Source organism: Leptidea sinapis, chromosome 28 (assembly GCF_905404315.1).
Source record: "Leptidea sinapis chromosome 28, ilLepSina1.1, whole genome shotgun sequence".
In the NCBI taxonomy this organism is placed as follows: Eukaryota; Metazoa; Arthropoda; class Insecta; order Lepidoptera; family Pieridae; genus Leptidea; species Leptidea sinapis.
In genome coordinates, this window is record NC_066292.1 from 6857045 (window position 1) to 6878560 (window position 21516).

General features: G+C 34.0%; 1 protein-coding gene across 2 annotated transcripts in view; it reads left to right on the forward strand.

The window, feature by feature from the left end:
* LOC126972986 (neuropeptide FF receptor 1-like) overlaps nucleotides 1–21516 on the forward strand; it is a 170426-nt gene that overhangs the window by 129393 nt on the left and 19517 nt on the right. For both annotated transcript variants that reach the window (XM_050820102.1, XM_050820101.1), the window contains exons 3-4: nucleotides 11808–11950; nucleotides 19357–19583. In XM_050820102.1, the coding sequence (XP_050676059.1) occupies nucleotides 11808–11950; nucleotides 19357–19583 (370 nt within the window). The remainder of the gene's footprint in view (nucleotides 1–11807; nucleotides 11951–19356; nucleotides 19584–21516) is intronic.

Sequence of the window (21516 nt, forward strand, 5' to 3'; positions counted from 1 at the left end):
GAAACCACGAATGCATGATATGCCATTAGCGCTGTTTTTTCACCTATTGTTTTTGATACGCGTTTGAGGAAAAATACATGTTGGTTAATTTTTTTGCTAATTTTGTCAACATGTGACTTGAAGGACAAGTTGCTGTCTAAAGAAATACCAAGAAAATTGACAAGTTGTGCTTCTTTAATATTCTCATTATGATAATTAACATTAATATCTTTTCCTTTCCCATTCTTATTATAATACTGCATATAAATTGTTTTTTTTATATTTACAGTCAGGTTATTTTCAGTAAGCAATTCAATTGTGTCCTTTATTGTTTTATTAATTTCTATATCATATGTCAATTCATTGTTACATTTAATTACAATAAAGATGTCATCAGCAAAAAGAGTACAGTTATTAGTAGTAATGCTAGGTAAGTCGTTTATGTAGATTATGAATAGAAGTGGACCCAATATACTTCCTTGTGGTACACCTTTTGTTTTAAGTCTAAGTTCTGATCGATAAGGTATTACTTCTTGTTTATTATTTAATTTAGCAATTTCAACGTATTGAGTACGGTTTGAAAGATAACTTTTAAGCCAGTCATTTGCTAGACCTCGAATACCATATTGAGCGCATTTATCTAATAGTTTTTCATGACAAACATTGTCAAAAGCTTTGCTCATATCAAAAAATACTGATTTTACTGGAATTTTTGTGTCCATGCATTCCGATATTTCTTTTATTAGCGAAAAACACGCTAAAGTTGTTGATTTTCCTTTTTGGAAACCATTTTGTTCCTCCAAAATGATATTATGTTTAGTTAAAAAAGATGTTAATCGCTTGTGCAGTATCTTTTCAAAAATTTTTGAGATAACAGGAATGAGTGTGATTGGTCGATAGTTGTTAATATCCTTTTTATCACCCGCTTTGAGTAAGGGTGTTACTTTTGCCTTTTTTAAATTTGATGGGAAAGTACCTTCTTCAAAAGATAGATTTATTAAGTAGGCTTAATTTTGTAAGGATTACTATCCTGTTCGCCTAAACACAAAATTATTTTATCATTATGATTAAATTCAGTATTATTAAACGTCGCAACGAGTTCATCGCACGTTGCATGAGGTTTAACGAAAGAAAATATTTGATAGTTTTCGTATTTAGTATTCTGACGTGATTGGATAAGGGATCTTGCTAAATTTACACATTGTTGTCCGCCAAGTATCATAATTCGCATTTTGTCTGAATTCTCTTTTGAATTTTCAGGTTTGGTGTCCGTGTCACTAACCGATGAAGGATTTATTTCTTCTTCCCTTATTTTGAAAGTTTCTCCCTGTGTACTCGTAGTTGGCGTAGGGACGCATCCCTCACTCGAACATACTGCTGTCTTCTCATAAGTTTTTTCTAAACAAATGCAGGATGACTCCGATTCTTGTATGAACTCCTTAGTACTTGAATTTGTGGGAATTTCCGATTCTTGATTTGTTTCAGTATAACTCGAATCTAATTGTAAGGTTTGAGCTAATTCCAATAATCTAGGATTATTCCTTTTTTTTAAAGAAGTGTTTATATGTTTTAGTCCAAGAAACAATAGTGTTTCTTGGACTAAAACACACTTTTTTAAGGACTTCTATTTGATTTCTCTGTTCCGTTATTAGTTTCTTCAATTCATTAATTTCTCCTGATAGTGTGAAAATCTCCGTGTGTGCACTATTTAGCTGCATGTTAAGACTTGTGATTTCTTCTTTTAAATCAATAATTTCTTCTTGTGTAACTATTGTAGACAAGTCTGGCAGGCTTCTTGCTGTTTCCAAACATAATGAGTCCATTGACTCGTCTTGTTCTAGACAAAATGAAGTGTGAAATTTGGGTTTTCTTTTTCTCAGAGTAATGTTATTAGTCTCCATGGTTTGTAAAATTTAAAAATCTACTGTACCACGCGGTTAATTAAAGAATAGTAAAATAAATAATAATAATAATTAAAATACTTGAAATAAGAATAAACAAAAAAAAAAAACATAGAAAAAAAAATTATGTCGAAATGGCACCGTGGATAGAACCCTCGACGTTCCGCCGAATCAGTCCACCTCACTACACAATACTCCAACGCTGCTATGATCTAACTTGCGAATTTATTAGTCTGTTAGCACTAGTTAAATTGTCTTCAATGTCAAGCGTACTGTGGAGACAAGGTAATCCGGAACTCGGCTGATTCACACAAATGATTTACAACTACCCTGCACTTTTTAAGTCACAATCATTTCAAAATAATAATTGTTTTGTTTATAAAATATATATTATTGTTTTATTATTGGTGAATTATTATATTTACCAACGTTTTTGATGAATTCAAATGTTCACTTTCTTGTAAAACTTAATGTTCCGATATTTTGTTTGAACTCACGAATTTTAAAAGTTGAATTCCTTAGTATACATGTACAGCGCAGATTTAATTACATTAATTCACACTTTACCTGACGATATATAGTCAGATAAAAATTGCACATAAATTTAATATAATACGAAAATAATTATTTTATTTATTCAATTATGTCGGCGATCAGCTCTCGTGTAGGTTTCGGAACTCGCGTCGGAACCTATATAGGTACTTAATTAAATAATCTATATTATTCTCACTACAAAAAAACTTCTCTTTTATTCTCCTTCAATCAGCTGGCGGTAATGTTACGTTAGGTATATTCCAACAAATGACTTAGCTTAGCTTAACGTCGAAGATGATGCAATAGTTCCGACCACAACATCACAAAATTTGAACTGCACTTTTTACTTTATTTAAAGATTATTAAGTTTTGCCAACAATATATATGTTTTATTAGAGTGGAAACTATATTTTAAAACATAATTTACTCATACATGTACACTATTTCTTTTTATTTAAATTTTTAAACACTAAGTCAATGTTTACACTCGCTTAGCGCCACGTCACTGTAGATACTCTAAATCAAATGTAAATGGGCTCATCGAAAGGCTTTATAAATCAAACATCTTTAGTGAACAATCTCAATGTAAATAATATACATTATGTTTCAAACTTAAATAAATAATATTGTAATGGATCTTTGGAATTTAGAAAACAGACGGAGAAAGCGCGCTCGTCGGACTATTTGAAAATAGAGTGTTTTCAGTTCTATAGCATTCAGGTTGTATTCAATGATTCCTCAAATAAAATCGTGGGAACGTTATCAAAGGTCACAAATGAGTATGTGTTTTAGATCACTTTTAATAGGTTTTCATCTGAAAGTAAAGCGTTAGGTTTTTAGATATAACAATTTGTGGAAGAGAATCGGGGTGTGGAGACTTACTCTAAAAATAATAATAAAAAAGCCTTTTATTCATCCATTCTAATATATTTTGTTTACAAAATAAGTTTTATACATGCATTTTAAGAGTTATTTTTGACGTTATAGAAGCATAATACAGTTAAAAAGTTAAAATTCACAATTGTATAAATTAATTGAGTTGTGTATGTAGTAGGTAATATTTATTAGTTAATCTTAAAATATAATAATGTTAATTAGAATCTCAGTTTATCATTATAATCTCTCAACGAGTAAAGGCCTCCTCCAGATTTTTCCAAGTCTTCCTGTCTAGAGCCGTTTTTTTCCAGTTTATTCCTCCAGTTTCATTCATTTCATTCTTTCGTTTCCCAACTGGGCTACGCCATTCAGTTGCATTCTTTGTCCATCTTTTATCCGGGAGTCGAATAACATGACCTGCCCATTTCCAACTTAAATTGCATTGCATCAATAGCTTTCGTTATATGATATTTTAAAAGACCAGAACAAGTCTTAAAAATCAGCCACAGTGAAACTTAGTCTGGTTAAGCACATGTATAATGCAAGATTAATATTTGTTCTCCCATTGCAAAATAAACCTGCCCTATACAATTCAGTCATTAGAAACATATAAAGTACATATTAAGTTCTAAGTGTTTTTCAAAGCGTAGGCGTGCGTGCTAAAGTATTCTATTTCACAGTTCAATGTTCCGAATAATGTGAGAAATGACATCAAACACTCAGAATGTACTGATAACATGTATAATCGCTCAGACTACAGAACAAATATATTTTATTCAATAACATTTCGAATCTGATTTTTATATATATAAACTTACAAAACTGACTTCTAATATAAAATATTTTTGAAACAAATTAATAAATTAATATCAATTCACAATTAATCCGAAGATATCAAGTTATTATTCCTATGGGTGTGACAATGAACTTACTTAGAAAAGAAACACAAGAGACCATTAAACAAATTGCCATTTTATTTTTATTAATATAAATGATGTCATTGTTAAATCAGATATGTTTCAGTATGACAGAAGTGGTACTTATTTCACAGTTCAATGTTCCGAATAATGTGAGAAATGACATCAAACACTCAGAATGTAATGATATGACACGTACGAGTATGATCGCGCAGACTACAAAACAAATAGATTTTATTCAATAATATTTCGAATCGGATGTTTATGTATATAAAACTACAAAACTGACTTTTAAAAATATTTTTGATACAAATTAATATCAATTCACAATTAATCCGAAGATATCAAGTTATTATTCCTATGGGTGTGACAATGACCTTACTTAGAAAAGAAACACGAGAGACCATTAAACAATTTACCATTTTATTTTTATTAGTATAAATGATGGCATTGTGAAATCATTGGTACTGCATTGTAAAGGGCAGTGCGTATCAATTACCATCAGCTGTCACGTCCTGCTCGTCTCATCCCTTACTGTCATAAAAAAAAAATCATTTCGTAGGTCTACAGACGAATTGATATGGTCCTACTTGTTTAAAACAACTGAAATGTACAATCAAATTTTTGATAACAACTTACTGCCATAACAGATTGCCCATTACAATGCAGTGCCACACAGGATTCTTGAAAAACCCCAAAAACTCTGAGTGGCACTACAACTGCGCTCGTCGCCTTGAGACAAAAGATGTTAGGTCTCATTTGCCCAGTAATTTCACTAGCTACGGCGCTCTTCAGACCGAAACACAGTACTGCTTACACATTACTGCTTCACGGTAGAAATAGGCGCCGATGTGGTACCCATAATCTAGCCGGCATCCTGTGCAAAGGAGCCTCCCCCTGGTATAAAGGAGCCTCCCACTGGTACACTGGTACCTTAAGGCTTTTATACTCAATTACAAACGAATAATAATTTAAATAGCTTCAAATTAAAGCAGAGAGGAGATAACAATAATGAAATATTTTCTACTGTTTACTTTGTTAAGAATGGAGGCAGATGAGTTGATCGTAAAATCTGTAGAACATTTGTCTAAAAACTTTTAACAAGAGCTAAGTTTTACGGTATATTTTAATAATTCTTGAAATTAATTGAAATATTTCAATTTATAAACTCTCTTAAGGACTCTCTGTAGAAACAGTTTTTGTACAGTATAGTTTATTTGTGACTCATTTCGATTTAGATGTTTTGTAACTAGTTTATGAATCTATATCACCATTAAATGAAAAAATATCAACTAAATAGCAAAAGCCTTTTTTGGCTTACAGTGCTTATAACAGAGTAAAAGAGAAAACAAAAACCACAGCGATTTTGACCCACTTTAAACGGCCAGATTTCGTTCAAACTTTGTAGATTTATCGAGGACCGGTGACACTACATTAATTATATAAAATTATTCCAATTTTCAATTTGTAAATTGAGATTTTTGTTAATTTATATAATTTTCATCTATCGTCTTTAGGCGAGTAATTTTAGTTAGGTTTTCTATAAAAAGCGTGTTTCTTAGTTTTTTTTAACTAGTATTTATTCCTTTACTTTTTTAAGTTACCGAGCAAGCTAAAAGTGGTGTAGGTGAAGGTAATTTATTGACAAGTTCGATCAACCGAGCATTTTTTTATTTAAATCAAATATATTTTCTTGCCGTTTAATTAAATGCTGCTTATCATTGTGTTAATAAGATTAAATTAAAGCATTTTATTTTATTTCGTCAAGGTTTTATTCAATGCTAATCCAATTTTGAAGAATATATCAATGCGGTTTATTTGTACGGTCAACCCTTTGTTGCGACTATAAATAACATGTCAGTATTACTTTCACCTTTCGATTGTCGGTGTCTAATTGAGGTCACATCGTTTAATTTACAGTATGTTGATTTGGTTAAATTCTATTTCCGCATTTATCGATCAGAAACAATAATACAAAAGTACATTTTTACATATTAACATTAATAAAATACCACGCAAGCCGAAAGGGTTTATTTATCTAGGTAAGTTTTCTCTTGCTATTTTGTCTTAAAATGCTGTTGTGTTTAAGAAATTACCTCACCAGTGGGAAGCTCCTTTGCACAGGATGCCGGCTAGATTATGTGAAAGCATTACTGTGTTTCGGTCTGAAGGGCGCCGTAGCTAGTGAAATTACTAGGCAAATGAGACTTAACATCTTATGTCTCAGGGTGTCGAGCGAAATTGTAGTACCGCTCCGAGTTTTTGGGTTTGTCAATCCTGAGTAGCACTGCATTGTAATGGACAGGGTGTATTAGTATAAAAAGAAACCTTACTTTCTCTGTACAAACATATCGTTGTATTTACAAGTGGGAGGCTCTTTGTTCAGGTTGCTAACTAGTCTACTATCAAGCAGTAACGAACGCAAGAAACACATGTGTATTTTGGTTTGAATGACGCCGTAGCTAGTGAAATTACTGGTGAAGCGTAGAGGGGCTTCTGGAGCATGCAGGGTAATGGAAGGGGAGGGCCAACGAAACACCAGCATTATATCAGAAAGAGGCCTATTCGATATAGGCGTAGGCGTGCTCACAATTAACGTAGTCAGGCTACGAACTTCGTAGACATACGTGAGTACGTAGTCTCTACGAAGTCGCTGCTAAGGCTAGGTGAATAATAGCCAGGTCAGTGTATACGTACACTAGTTATAGTTACACGTAGGCCTATGAAGTATTCTATTTGATTATATACAAAATGGTCGATTATGTTACATTTGGCTAATACGACGTTACATCAAAATCACGAGCGCAATATTTGAGATGAAAATTTTTGATTTCAATCAATAATGCCTGCAGGCAATTCTGTAAGATAACTGCTACTGCACTGTTACTGCATTGCATTTTTTTAAATGTGAAAAACTAAGTTAAATAGTATTTTCTTTTGATTATTGCGAGTGTTACACATTTAAATAAAACACTTTTAAAGAATTAAAACGCGTGTAATTGAAACTGTGTTTTTACATTAAATTTTTGCGTAAAAGTTAAATTTTTATTTTATTTTAGTTAACCTGACGTTTCAAGACCTTTCCAGATCTCGTTTTTGGCTAGCTAAAATAAATATACACAGTAACAATTACACGCGTTTTAATCCTTTAAGAGTGTTTTATTTAAACTAGGTTTATTGCTAATATTTTTGCTAAAAATAAGCACGTTAGTGTGAAAAACAAAATGTTCCAGTTTCAGCCGATGTGTGGTTGAATGTTGAAATTGCAAAAATAATTCAAAAAGCATTATCATGTTGAAATATGTATTAAACATTATAGGAATAATGTATATTAATTAAAAACTTCTATTTTAATATTAATTTATGGACATGGGTCCGGCTTTGCCTGAACAAACTAACAATTTAAAAGTATTTGCACATGGAAAGATAATTAAAGGTTCAACGTACACAACGTTTACAATTATCTCTACCTATTTACTCTATTATAATATATGTGATATATGTGTATATAGTACTTTTGTACTCCGACATTGAAATATTTTTTTTTTCAGTTTGGGATTATTTATACAAATTTAATTTTCATGTCTTTTTTTTTTTATGATAATAAGGGACGAGACGAGCAGGACGTTCAGCTGATGGTTCAGCTGGTGGCCCTGTCCATTACAATGCAGTGCCGCTCAGGATTCTTGAAAAAATAAAAAATTCTGAGCGGCACCACAATTGCGCTCGTCACCTTGAGACATAAGATGTTAAGTCTCATTTGCCCAGTAATTTCACTAGCTACGGCACCCTTCAGACCGAAACACAGTAATGCTTACACATTACTGCTTCACGGCATAAATAGGCGCCGTTCTGGTACCCACAATCTATCCGGCATCCTGTGCAAAGGAGCCTCCCACTGGTAAATGTCTGTGTAATTAATCCTAGAAGTGAGGCTTATCACTTTAAAAAATAACAAATTGCTTAGATTTGAAAGAGCGACATGTTAATAAAATTTTCTAATATGCAAATATTGGGATTGAGTAGGTTATCAATTATTGGAAAGTAGATCCTGTAGATGAAGCTACAACCTGAGAGTTAAACAAGACATACAAGATTTACCAACAATACGTAACTCGAACGGTTGGCTCAGTTGGTAGAAACTTATGCTTCTGTCACAGATCGCACCCTTACTGTAAGTCGTTAAAGAGTTCCATTGATCAGCATATTTGACTACGACTCAATTATCCCAATAGCAGTCAAACATTCCGCCCAGTATCGTTGATTTGCTCCTATGAATTGAAGAGTTAAGTTACTTTTCCATGGATCCCATAATCAGAACCTTACATATTGAAAAATAGAGCTTGGGCGGTAGTGATCACTTAGCAGCTTACAGATAAACTGTAACCTCATATTTTATTATATTTTTCTACACTAAAATATAGAAAAAACAAACATCAAAATCCATTGAATTCAATTAATTTTTAATTAACAAAGATAATACTGAATTCATAATTTTCTTGTTTATTTTGTCGTTGAATAATACATAGAATATTAAATTGTTTTATTGATGTCACTTTGTTTTGAAGAGCGATCAAGAAGCTTAATGGCTTTTCAAATGTAAACACAATGGAACGAAACAATTTTCTCCCTTAATGGAAAGACAACTAAAATTATTTTAACCGTTGTCGCAGTATAGATAAAAGATTTCAGAAAGTTAAGTATTTATAGTTTTTTAGAGTAAAATAGTGGCTTCGTGAAGCAAATGAAATGTTTGGTTTTTCAACAACAGTCGTTTTTATTTAAATTGATAAAAATATATATCTTACTATATATAAATGACGTGTCTCCTAAACTAATGAACGGATCTTAATGGGGATTACTTCATGGAGTGCAGTTTAGTCCAACTTGAGACATAGGATAGTTTTTATTTCGATTTGGGACCCATAATGATTTTTATTTTCAATTTTGTTTTACATAGACATATTTTCTATGAGAGAATTTAGTGACGCACGGTTTGACAGTTCCACTGTGAAACATTATTATTATAACAACAGGGAGCAGTTTTTACGAAATAATTCTGAATAACAAAACAAACGGTATTTTTTAAATTATCTACAGACCAACGATTGTCGGGTCAGCTAGTAAAAATATGTCGGAGAAGTAGAATATAAAAGTAATATGGCCTGTATGATTATATTCTACTCTGTGTATTGGGCTGAATTGATGGCGAACGTCATCTTTCAATGTTTTTTTCTGTGTTTGAAGTTGTCACTGTTTGATTTGCGGGCTAGCTCGACATGCAAAATGTTCATGAAGTAGTTGCTGCAGATCATGAAGGATTGCTATTATCATTGCTGCATTGATCTCTTCATGTCGTTGTTCCTCCATGGTGCCCATGAAATATAAAAAAAAATTAGTTCATTTACGACCCTGGTGTTATGTACATGGGCGGTGCTTCACCACTTCATCACGTGATTTCCATTACCCTAATATATATAAAAAATTAACAAGACGTAAGAACCACATGCTGCATATTTTTACTAAAATTTTTAGTTTCATACCATACCATACCATAATTCTTGATGCATAAGGAGGAAAAGAAAAAGCGGTGTTGCGGGAAATTATAACTCTCCGCAGGCTAAGAAGAAAACAAATATCTGGCCTGTGGAAATGCATCCTATTAAATAAATATAAAAAATAAAAATAAATAGTACTTTGAGGTGGGTTCTATGTGGTTTTTTGACGGTTCATTCTAAGTCATCACAAACACGAAAGAATTTTTATTATAGTTCTATCATTATTAGTTATTTATGCAACTGTTGTGTAATAAGGGGTATTAAAACACGAATGTGGGTTAATAGTATCACATGAGTGTTTTAATACCTAATTATCAACAGTTGCATACAAGACTTTATCTACACCCAGAATATGAATCCTTTAAAAGATTCTGAAACAGTTAGCTCACTGCTAACATTAAAACAGCCAGTCCTAGTAGTAAATTATTATCATCCATTACTGATTTTATACAAATAAACTAAGTGTTTATGAAATACTTCATTATTTATTTTAGTAGTAATTTACATTTTGTATAGTGCAATTATTAAAATTCACTTGAATATTATGTTCTTTTGCACCGTTTAAAATATCCGGCGGTGTGCTGTCAAAACGTCAATCGCTCATTTTCTCAAGAAAAGTGGCGGGGCTTCGAACAACCTACTTTTTTTTACGGCGCGCCACGTTCTGGTAGTGTGAAACGCGCGTAAACGAAAATGTTCTTTTTTTGAAATTCATACAGATACCACGCATCGAGCAATAAAAATGTGGCTGTTTGTTGATACTCTTTGCGCATGAAGGGATAAAAAAAAACATAGGAGTGTTGTTATGAAATTCAGTACAACATTACAACACTCGTTTGGATGATGTAATGGTTATTACGATATTGGGTGTTTTAATGTTGGTAATAAGCTAACTGTTTCAGAATCTTTAATAGAGGATTTAAAGCATGGGTGTGGATAAAAGTATTTACTCTATGATTTCAATGGATAATTTTTTATTTTAAGTTTGAGGACTGTTACGTAATTTACAAAAAAGTTAGAAAAAAAAGTCAAAGCCATCATCATCATCATCATCAGCCGGAAGACGTCCACTGCTGGACAAACGTCTCCCCCAAAGATTTCCACGACGATCGGTCCACCAACACTACGTCTTCCGGTACGTGGTCGCCATTCGAGGACTTTACTGCCCCAACAGCCTTCTGTCCGTCGAACTATGTGCCCTGCCCACTGCCACTACAGTTTCGCAATCATTTAGCTATGCCGGTAACTTTAGTTCTCTCATTTCTGATTCGATCTCTCAGGGAAATTCCGATTATCATAGCCCTCTCCATTGTCTAAGTCAAGGCCACTTCGTACATAATAATAGCAATCAAATGATCAACGATAAATATATCTTTTCAGTGAATCTGACAATTTATCAAAGACCACCGTTCACGGTGTGACTGTACTGACGTTTGCTATTTCCCGAACTAATGTCTCTTTAAGTTTCCGTTTACCGCGAATAATTTCCTGACCTTTACTAAGGGTGAAATGCTGTAAACAACAGCTCAGCTTCGCTTTAAATGAGTTACTTATTTTCAACAACCAGAATTGTTGGGTCTGAATATTAATTGAGTACTATTATTCACTTCTCAATATTATTTGTGTAGGGAAAATAGTTTACAAAACTTATTTCATATGTACTTTCCTTATCTATTATTTAAATAATTACATTCTTATATTTTTAATAATACTTAATTTTCTGAAAAGTATCTCCAAATTTGGAAAGTGTGTTTGCTTAGTTCTTTCTTCACACACATCAAATTTGAAATGGGAGAGCTGAACAAGATTTATCATCGATACGTCACTCAAACGGTTGGCTCAGTGGAAGAGCGCTCGAATGGAACGTGACAGGTTGCGGATTCGAGTGCCGCATCGTTCATGAATTTTGTTTTCAAATTTAATTTGTGTAATTAATCCCAGAAATGAGGGTTTTTACTTTGAAACATTACAGATTGTTCTTTCTTCACGCGTAAATATGTTATTATCCGGGTGACTTTGTTAATGAACGTTTTCTTTTGCAGTGTGACGAATATATTTCTGGTGAACCTGTCAGTCGCTGATCTACTGGTGACGTTGTTCTGTATGCCCGTTCAGATCTCCAAATCTGTTACCCTGCTGTGGTATTTCGGAGAAGTTATGTGCAAGACAGTAAACTTTTTACAAGGTAAGCAGTTCTCGTTTTATGTAAAGTAAGTTCGACAGCTGTATCATCATCAGCCGGAAGACGTCCACTGTTGGAAAAAGACCTCCTCCAAAGATTTCCACGACGATCGGTCCTGCGCTGCCCTCATCCAACGTATTCCGGTGATCTTGACCAGATCGGCGGTCCATCTTGTGGGGGGCCTACCAACACTGCTTCTTCCAGGACGTGGTCGCCATTCAAGGACTTTACTACCCCAACGGCAATCTGTCCATCGAACAATGTACCCTGCCCACTGCCACTTCAATTTCGCAATCATTGGGCTATGTCGGTAACTTTGGTTCTCCTACGGATCTCCTCATTTCTGATTCGATCTCGCAGGGAATAAGATAAACGGCGACATGTTTTTTGGTAAGTATCATAATTTAACCACTGGGAGGCTTCTTTGTACAGGATGCCGGCTAGATTATGGGTTCCACAACGGCGCCTATTTCTACCGTGAAGAAGTAATATGTTAGCATTACTGTGTTTCGGACTGAAGGGCGCCGCAGCTAGTGGAATTACTGGGCAAATGAGACATAGCATTTTAAGTCTCAATGAGATCAGCGCAGTTGTAGTGCCGCTCAGAATTTTTGGGTTTTTCAAGAATCCTGAGCGGCACTGCATTGTAGGGCGCATCAATTACCATCAGCTAAACGTCCTGCTCATCTCGTCCGTTATTGGTATAAAAAATACTCCTTTGTTTTAGTGTTTATTAATAATTGAGCATGTTATTAATTGGCTTCGATAATGATCTTCGTGCTTGAAGCCGCAACCATTGTAAATCTATAATCTCCAATAACACCTCCATGTATATAGGAAATAGAAACTTAGTGTCCAGGAATGTGTACATAGAGGTTATTTGCGCTATGTATATAGGAGATACATACTCAAATCTACTCCTAAAATGGAAAGGGTTTGTCATTTTGCTTTCTATGGTTACTACGTAAAATAACTTACGAAAACCGTACACGATTAAAATGATAAGGAATAAAAAAAATCGAGGAATAAAAACACTATTTACTGAGCTGTAAATTGTAAAAATCTTCGTTCTTCATAATTTTCAATCGAATGCTGTTTTGGGTAACCTAAACTGTGCTGATAGTAGTCTCGCAACGACTTTAATGGAGTTGGGCCCTGGAGTTAAACTCCGTCCGCGTACCACACGATTGATGGCAACCACAGCTACAACTAACTATAGCGCAATAGCCCCCAAACTATATGCAAAAAACACAAAGAAATACTCACATAGCCTTCAATACATAGACCGGCACGTTCGACGAACACCAACAGCCTTTCATATGTAGTTCCACTTAGCACGGTGGCAGCAGACTGGGTCCTCTAGCAAACTACTAACTGTCACTTTGACAAACACCATAAAACAGGTGGCGATGGATGAATGTCTCAAGCTGTAGACAGTCGAAAGAAGCGATACCTGCACCACAGTAGACATATGTACCTGCACTATCGCCCAAACTGACACGTAGACTTATCAGCCTCAACAGACATGACATCGTAATAGAGATAGGCATCCTAACAGGTCACACATCACTAAACAAGCACCTTTTCACTGTCTAGCCGAGGATGAAATGGTTACGCACGTAATCCTGAAATTGGTGGCTATACAACGGGCAGAAACCTTAAGTATTACAAGGTCAATCCAAGAAGTCTGCGAATACCCCAGGTATGTTCTGAACTTCTGGAAGGAGCTGGGCTGGTTGGAGTAACTGACGAATACTGCACGCAAAATGGACCCGACATAGTGGTTTACTTGTGGAAACAGGAGCCCGAATATCATATAGGTGGGGATGACTACTTACTAAGAGAACATTCGGTAAAATGAGATGTGTGGCAACAGATATCGCTGTCTTCGCAAAATACATTGAAATGACAATCTTACATAATCTGAACCATGAAAAACACACATGCAGAATGCATAATTTATATCTTAATAGCGAACCCGACAGACGCTGTTTTGTCAATAGAAAAAAAAATGTTTCAGGTTTTAGGGAATAATGTAGCCTTTAGCGATTGCAAATATGTAATCGAAGTTAATGAGTTAAAAATGAAACAAAAACTTATTTCTGAATGACTATAATATTTATTAATAAAATGATAAGGATTAAAATCGTATTTGAGTTAACAGCTTTCATATGACTGCTTTATAATTGTTAATTTTTTAATTTTTTACGTATATTAATACACAATCCCACCCTACATTATTTTGTTTTTATCTCTAATGGCTTAGACAGCGTTTTCGTTGAAAGCTCCCAGGCTGCTTATTTTTTTACGATACCTCCAACAAATATCGTTAATGTATACAAATATGTATACAAAAACATCATATTATATTATACCAAAACCTTCGAAATAAACGAAATAAAGTTATCCAATATATTATAACCTATCCGTGAACCAGTTACATGATTAACGATTGAGTTATAAAAGAACATAAAGACAAATAAAAAGTATAAGACACGTTTTTATTCATCACAAATTCTCACAAAAAATAAAAATTTCAGACAGCGGCTACCAATTAATCTAGTTGTATTGATTAATTAATAGTTATTTATGCAACTGTTGTGTAATAAGGGGTATTAAAACACGAATGTGGGTGATAATAGTATCACATGAGTTTTTAATACCTAATTATCAACAGTTGCATACAAGACTTTATCTACACCCATAATATAAAAGATTCTGAAACAGTTAGCTTACTGCTAACATTAAAAAAGCCAGTCCTAGTAACCATTAAATCATGCAAAAGAGTGTTGTAATGTTGTACTGAATTTCATTACAACATTCGTTTGGATGATGTAATGGTTATTAGGACATTGGGTGCTTTAATGTTGGCAATAAGCTAACTGTTTTAGAATCTTTAATAGAGGATTTAAAGCATAGGTGTAGATTAAATATATTAAAATAAAATAAAGTCTTATCGGTAAATGAGGTATACCTGTGTGAAACACTATGCATTTCATTTTGCACTCGATGAAATATGAATGCATCATTGCGTTCATATTGCATCGAGTGCATAAATATGATAGCTTTTAAATGCAGTGAAAATACCGGACAGCAGGAAGGTTATACTTAATCAAAAAGAAAGGTCATATCTGCCAGCAAATGAAGTCCATTTGTTTCCCAACAATACTAAATTTTGCTCTCTGATTCCCATTGTGTAGTTTACCTTACGACAGCTTGTTTTGAGCCGGAAATTACAGTTAGGTGCTTTCTAAGGAAAAGCCCGGGAACAAAGCTGAAGTTATTATGAACTCGTGGCGGATGTAGGTATAGTATTCAAAGAAGTTATTACGTCGTATAAAGTGGTGTCAAATTCAAAATTTACCCTATAATATTACTTACTACCATTCCTGTAAATCTGTAGCTTCTTTATCGGTGTGTGGTAAGAAAATGTGATAGCGTAAATTATTAAAGAAAGACTTTATTGATACAAATTGATTAGATTGATACAAATGTTGAATCTTTTCAAATGGGTCGGTTGATATAGCGTTTGTTTTTATTCCATATTATGTGGGTTTATGTTTCAATGCTGTCGCGCTTTTCCCTGGTCCAAGTTATTTAAGTCTACCACCTAATTGAATTGTACCTACCCAAAATTATAAAACGTTATTAGATTAAAATTCAACAGGTACAGATGAAATTACAAGTTGCAGCACCGTAGATAGTGTTTTTTTTATAGAATAGGAGGACAAAGGGGCGTACGGGTCTCCTATTGTTAAGTGATCACCGCCGCCCACAATCTCTTGCAATACCAGAGGAATCACAGGAGCGTTGCCGGCCTTTAAGGAAGGTATTTTGAAGGTACCTATGTCGTATCGTCCCGGAAACACCGCACAAGGAAGTTCATTCCACAGCTTTGTAGTACGTGGAAGAAAGCTCCTTGAAAACCGCACTGTTTATATAAGTACATCGAATTTATATGATACTTAAAAAATATCTCATTGAATTTTAAATAAGTACAGTTATCTGTGATCTTATATTACGCAGTAACAATAAAAAAGGACAAAACCTCTCCATTACGCATATTACTTCTATTCGAATATTCCTGGAAATTCGAACAGATCTTCGACAGAGAATTGCTATCGGAGATTAATGAAGGTAATTTAGCATTCGTTTCGGCTTCATGTACAGTTCCCAATTGAAGGGTGGGTGATTAATTAACACCAAATCAATGGTGTAAATTGACATATTAATAGACATAGAACACCTTGTTTTTTTCTTATATCCAATGAATATCAAGATAAAATCCATGTTAACTAAGAAACAGCCACAGCTAGATACACTCACGTGTTATATATGCATGCCACGTCTAGATATATACATGTGCATATATTTGCTCTTAAGTATGCATCATCACTGCATAGTATCATTTAATATGCGAAGTTTTTCTTTGCATTATCACTCTATCTTGTACGTGTATGTAATTTTTATTTTTTGCTAGATTGATAAAATTCAAACATGAAAAATGTATTTTCATTTCTCATACTCGGAAAGTAATGGAAAAAACGTATACAAATTACTTCGCACCTAAGGGCCGGAATGAACTTTAAAAATAGAACTGCTGTCAGCTGTGAAGAATTTTATGTAAAAAAAACTATTTAAAAAAATGCTGCGCCCATGTGACTTTCTAAACAGCCAGTGTGAACTTAGCGCAAAATTCTTTGAGAGAAATAATCCGCAACAATTACGCGGTGAGTTCCATATTTAAAATTTAAAAAGTCGACATAAATTGTCCTAATTTGACAATTTTAAATAGGTACTACTAATATTAATATAATATAATAGTTTGGATAAAAAACTAGTTTTAACCTCATATTCGAAATGAAAAGCAGAGTGTTTAACACGGGTAAAAGAATCAATTCCTACTCGGACTATAGTGGTGTATGATTGTGTTACGGCTCTCACATTACATATTCACCTGTGTGATCTACAATACTAGTATAGTTATTGTATTATGGTTGTTGGAATAGGATTTCGTGGACATTAAGCGTTAGAAGTTCGTTATTCAACCAATTCCGCTGCCAACCCTTTCATTCGATAGAATCAATTAATTAGCACAGACTCTCAATTTCTTACGCCAATTATGTGAGTTATTTTTCATTAGGATTTCTTAATTAAAACTTGTTCAAAATGAAGTTTTTAACGAGCTTCATTTCAAACATAAACAGACACTTTATAGTCTTTTAATATCATCATTTAATATGAAGTTATAATCTATACAAAAAAATGGAGAGCCGTTTTTGTTTTCTTGAAAATATGGGACGAGGAGAACAGTACGTTCAGCGGTTGGTAATTAATACGCCCTGCCAATCATTGTAATAGAGTGCCGCTCAGAATTATTGAAAAATCCAAAAATTCTGAGCGGCACTACAACTGCGCTTGTCACCTTGAAACATATGTTGTCAAGTCTCATTTGTGAAGTAATTTCACTAGCTGTCGCTCTTCAGACCGAAACACAGTAATGCTTACACATTATTGCTTCACGGCAGGAAAAAGCTCCGTTGTTGTATCCATAATATAGCCATCATGGTGCAAAGGAGCCTCACACTGGTCCTTCGGTTATACTGCGAAAACTACTGAACCGTTCGCAATAACGAGAAATAAAACAGGCCTGAAAATTTATAGTATTTTTGATGTTTTAATAAATATGCTACGAGCTGTATAATCAGTATTTGTTACAATAGTTGTATCTTAATTATACTCTGCATGTTAAATGAATCATTATGAAGTAATTGTTTTTATAAAAATTCGATTATATCATTTTAATAACAATCTGGCCTTAGACTAATAATCAGTTATTTTTAAATCAATTTACTAAGTAGAATAGCTGTCCGTTGTCACGTTTCTTATAGTCTAATTTAAGGGGATTACTGTATGCTCTTGTGTTCTTTACACTTACATAAATTAAATTTGAAAACAATATTTATGACGTGGAATAAGTCCACACTGGTATAAGAATCTTTTTGTATCACGGACTTTGTTGTTAACTGTTAATGAGGTGATCCTTACAGCCATAACAACTGTATATGTAACTTATCGCTTTCTATGGTATTCCAACTAGGAAACTTATTCCTTAGCTTGTACATAAGGCCTTCATACTTCATTCTCTTCTTGAAAAGTTTGCGTGACATCTAAAATTATGTGGTAGAAACATTCTATGATTTCGACTTGATCGATGGTTGAATTTCTATTTAAATTGCTTCATGAACAGTCTTTCAAAAAGTCTAGGCATTATGGGCTGTAACTAAATAGGTCTGTAAGACTTTACCTCTCATGGTTACTTTCTGAGTTTTATCATCATAATTACCTCAGCCACTTTCCACATGCCAGCAATATTCCTGTCCTACACAATGATAAATTTACAACATATGATTCAATTAACAGAACGCATTCAAAAGCGTGACAAGTTTTACTTTTGTTTTGGTTTACGTGGAAGTTTTCAAAGAACTTCACCAGTAATTGAAACAAAGTTTCTTAAATACGTGTAAAGCCTGGTATGTTTGTTTGTTACGAGTTTTATATCTTACCTGGTGATTTCTTCAAAATTAATCATAATTGCCAGCGGTTCCCGACACTAGCCTATGCCAAACATAGCGACACTAGGCCACTACTTCACTCAGGTATGTTTGACAGGTCAGTTTGGAATTGAAGATTAATTCATGTCCTATTCCAGTTCCGGTTCCCGTTTTCGCTCCCGTTCCTAAGATATTATATGAATCTTACTCCGAGGAAGATTTCTATGGTAAACTAAACCTTCTATTGGAATAGTTATAGCTCATCGACGTGAATTTCAAATTTTCAGATCGATGGAACTATGGATTTTTCCTTTCCTATGTCTAGTCTTTCCCAAGCTCTAGTCTATCGCTGTACCAAATTTCATCAAAATCATTTCAATACTTCCGGCGTAAAATCATAACGAACAAACTTACATTCATATTCATAATATTATTAGTGATTTAATTCAAAAGATCTCCATGTATATTAGTAAATGTATTAGTAACAATATTTCTTATGACCTATGTTAATATTATTGGCCAGCAATCATCTTATGTATGTAAGTCTTAAGAATAGAATGAAAAGAAATCTGCGTGTATAAATTCCACAAAAGTCGAAAAAGAGCCAAAAATCTAACACTGCAAAAGTGATAGTAACACAAATTAAACTGAAAACCGTTCGGGTACTGGGAAAGAGCGCTCGCACGGGACGCGAGAGGTCACGGGTTCGAGTCCCGCATCGTTTATAAAATTTTGTTTTCAGTTTTATTTGTGTAATTAATCCCAGAAGTGAGGGTTACGAGTATCACTTTAAAAACATAACAAAGTGTTGGTAAATTTTATATGATACTCGAATGAATTTGTATATATTTTCAGGAGTGGCAGTGTCTTCTAGCGTTTTCACAATAACTGCGATGTCAGTGGACCGCTATCTAGCCATCACGCAGTCGCTGCGACAACCCTGGATACCGTCACGACGAGGAGCCTGCAGCCTGCTCGTCGGGATCTGGCTGATATCGCTGGCTATATTTGCACCGTTGTTAGCAGTTGCTGCTGTCGAGAGAGAGGTCATACCACTACTAGTTAGAACGAGGAATGGATCGGTAAGAAGAATATCACAGAGCTTGACCCTGTCACTTACTATAAACAATTCACATAATTAAATTATTTGAAAACAAAATGTATGAACTATGGACTCAAACCTGCGCCGTCTCGCGTTCGTGTGTATGATCTTGATATGCCTTTGTTCAACTCTCAGGTCTTATCTACAGAATCTATTGCTCAATCCCAATATTTGCATATTAGGAAATTGACTTAAGATTTCGCTCTTACTAATTTAAATGTTAACAATTTTTTTATTTTTTAAAGTGACAGCATTCACTTCTGGGATTTATTACACAAATTAAATTTGAAAACAACCTTCATGACAAATTATAGATAATTATTTAAACTAGATAGTTTCGAAGAGGAACAGTTTATATATAGGCCGACCGTTTATCTGAGTCCTCGCCTGCGGGGTACAGGGGCGCGGGGATATGACGACAAAGGGGACTGAGACAGGTGCGGGCGGCGGGGGCGCTTAGTCAAATGAGCGATTACAAAAATTATCTCTAATAGCGTTTATAACCTGAAAGCAGGTGCTTCATTAGCTAATTCGGCTAAGAGTGCAAATCCCCTCAAATTACAATAGATATGTGACTTAAATGCTTACACTTAAAATACTGTTGAATATTATGTACTCTTATATAAGTTTGGTAAGTAAGGGCCAAATTAAGGTCAAAAGGGAGGAGCTTAGATTTGCATTTTAATTAGTTCAATCTGATACTGGGCTGCACCAGACCAGAGATGATTGTGGACGGACCTCCACTTTAAAGAGCGCTGGGATAAGGGCAATTTTGGCATTTACTTGAGCTTCCGAGATTTAATATTCCCATTCCAACTTAACCCAACTCGCGAGGCATTTTTATTTTAATGCAAAAGAGGGACGAGACGAGCAGGATGTTCATCTGATGGTAATTGATTCGCCTTGCCCATTACTATGCAGTGCATTCTTGAGAAACCCAAAAATTCTGAGCGGCACTACATGTGCGCTCGTCACCTTGAAATATAAGATGTTAAGTCTCAATTGTCCAGTAATTTCACTAGCTACGGTGCCCTTCAGACCTAAACACAGTGATGTTTACACATTACTACTTCATGGCAGAAATAGGCGCATCAGTGGTATTATACCAATGTTGCTCTGTCGTATTTTTCGATGCTGTCTTCAACATCAACTGTAGATGTTGTCTTCAGAGAAAAAAAATTAATAACCAACGTGAAAAAGCTCTACCCGAACTTTATATAATATAACTTATAATTCTTAGGCTCAAAAAATTTACTGGTTCATAATAAATCTCATACAGCATAAGGAAACATAAATAAATGAGAAAATTATTGCCAACATTTCGTGAATATCACCCGCAACGAAAAAGTTGCGCATTCTGAATGGAAGGATCTTACAAATTTAATTAAGTTATAAAAGCGAAAGGAAAATAATTGAATATCAAATAATTCAATTTAAATACCATAACTCCCCGAGAAATAAAAATCAGCATTTTATGTGTCGAAATAAAATCCCTGAGAAACCCTTGCAAAAGTTGAAGAAAAAATTACTTTATTGTAGAATTTATACTGTCTTAGAGATGCCTGTTCAATGTACATAATTATATTATATTATTATTAGGTTTTTAACGGACTTCCAGAGAGAAGTTTTTAAGTCAAAATTTTTATGTTGGCTTTATCAACAAGAAAGCAGATTAATATAAATACAGAAAATTGTATTTGGCGAAGATAAAACTTAATAGTCTCCAAAAGAATGGTGATGAAGTTAAATAGTTTTTTGTTACAAAAATAAATTCTAAGTTTAAGGATGTAATTTAAAACAAACTAATTATGGTATGAAAAATAAACAGTGTTTTGAAATTGAATGCAATTTTTAATTGAGGTCGTTATGTTTCTTACAAGCATTTTAATTATACGTTTTCAGGTATAGAATGT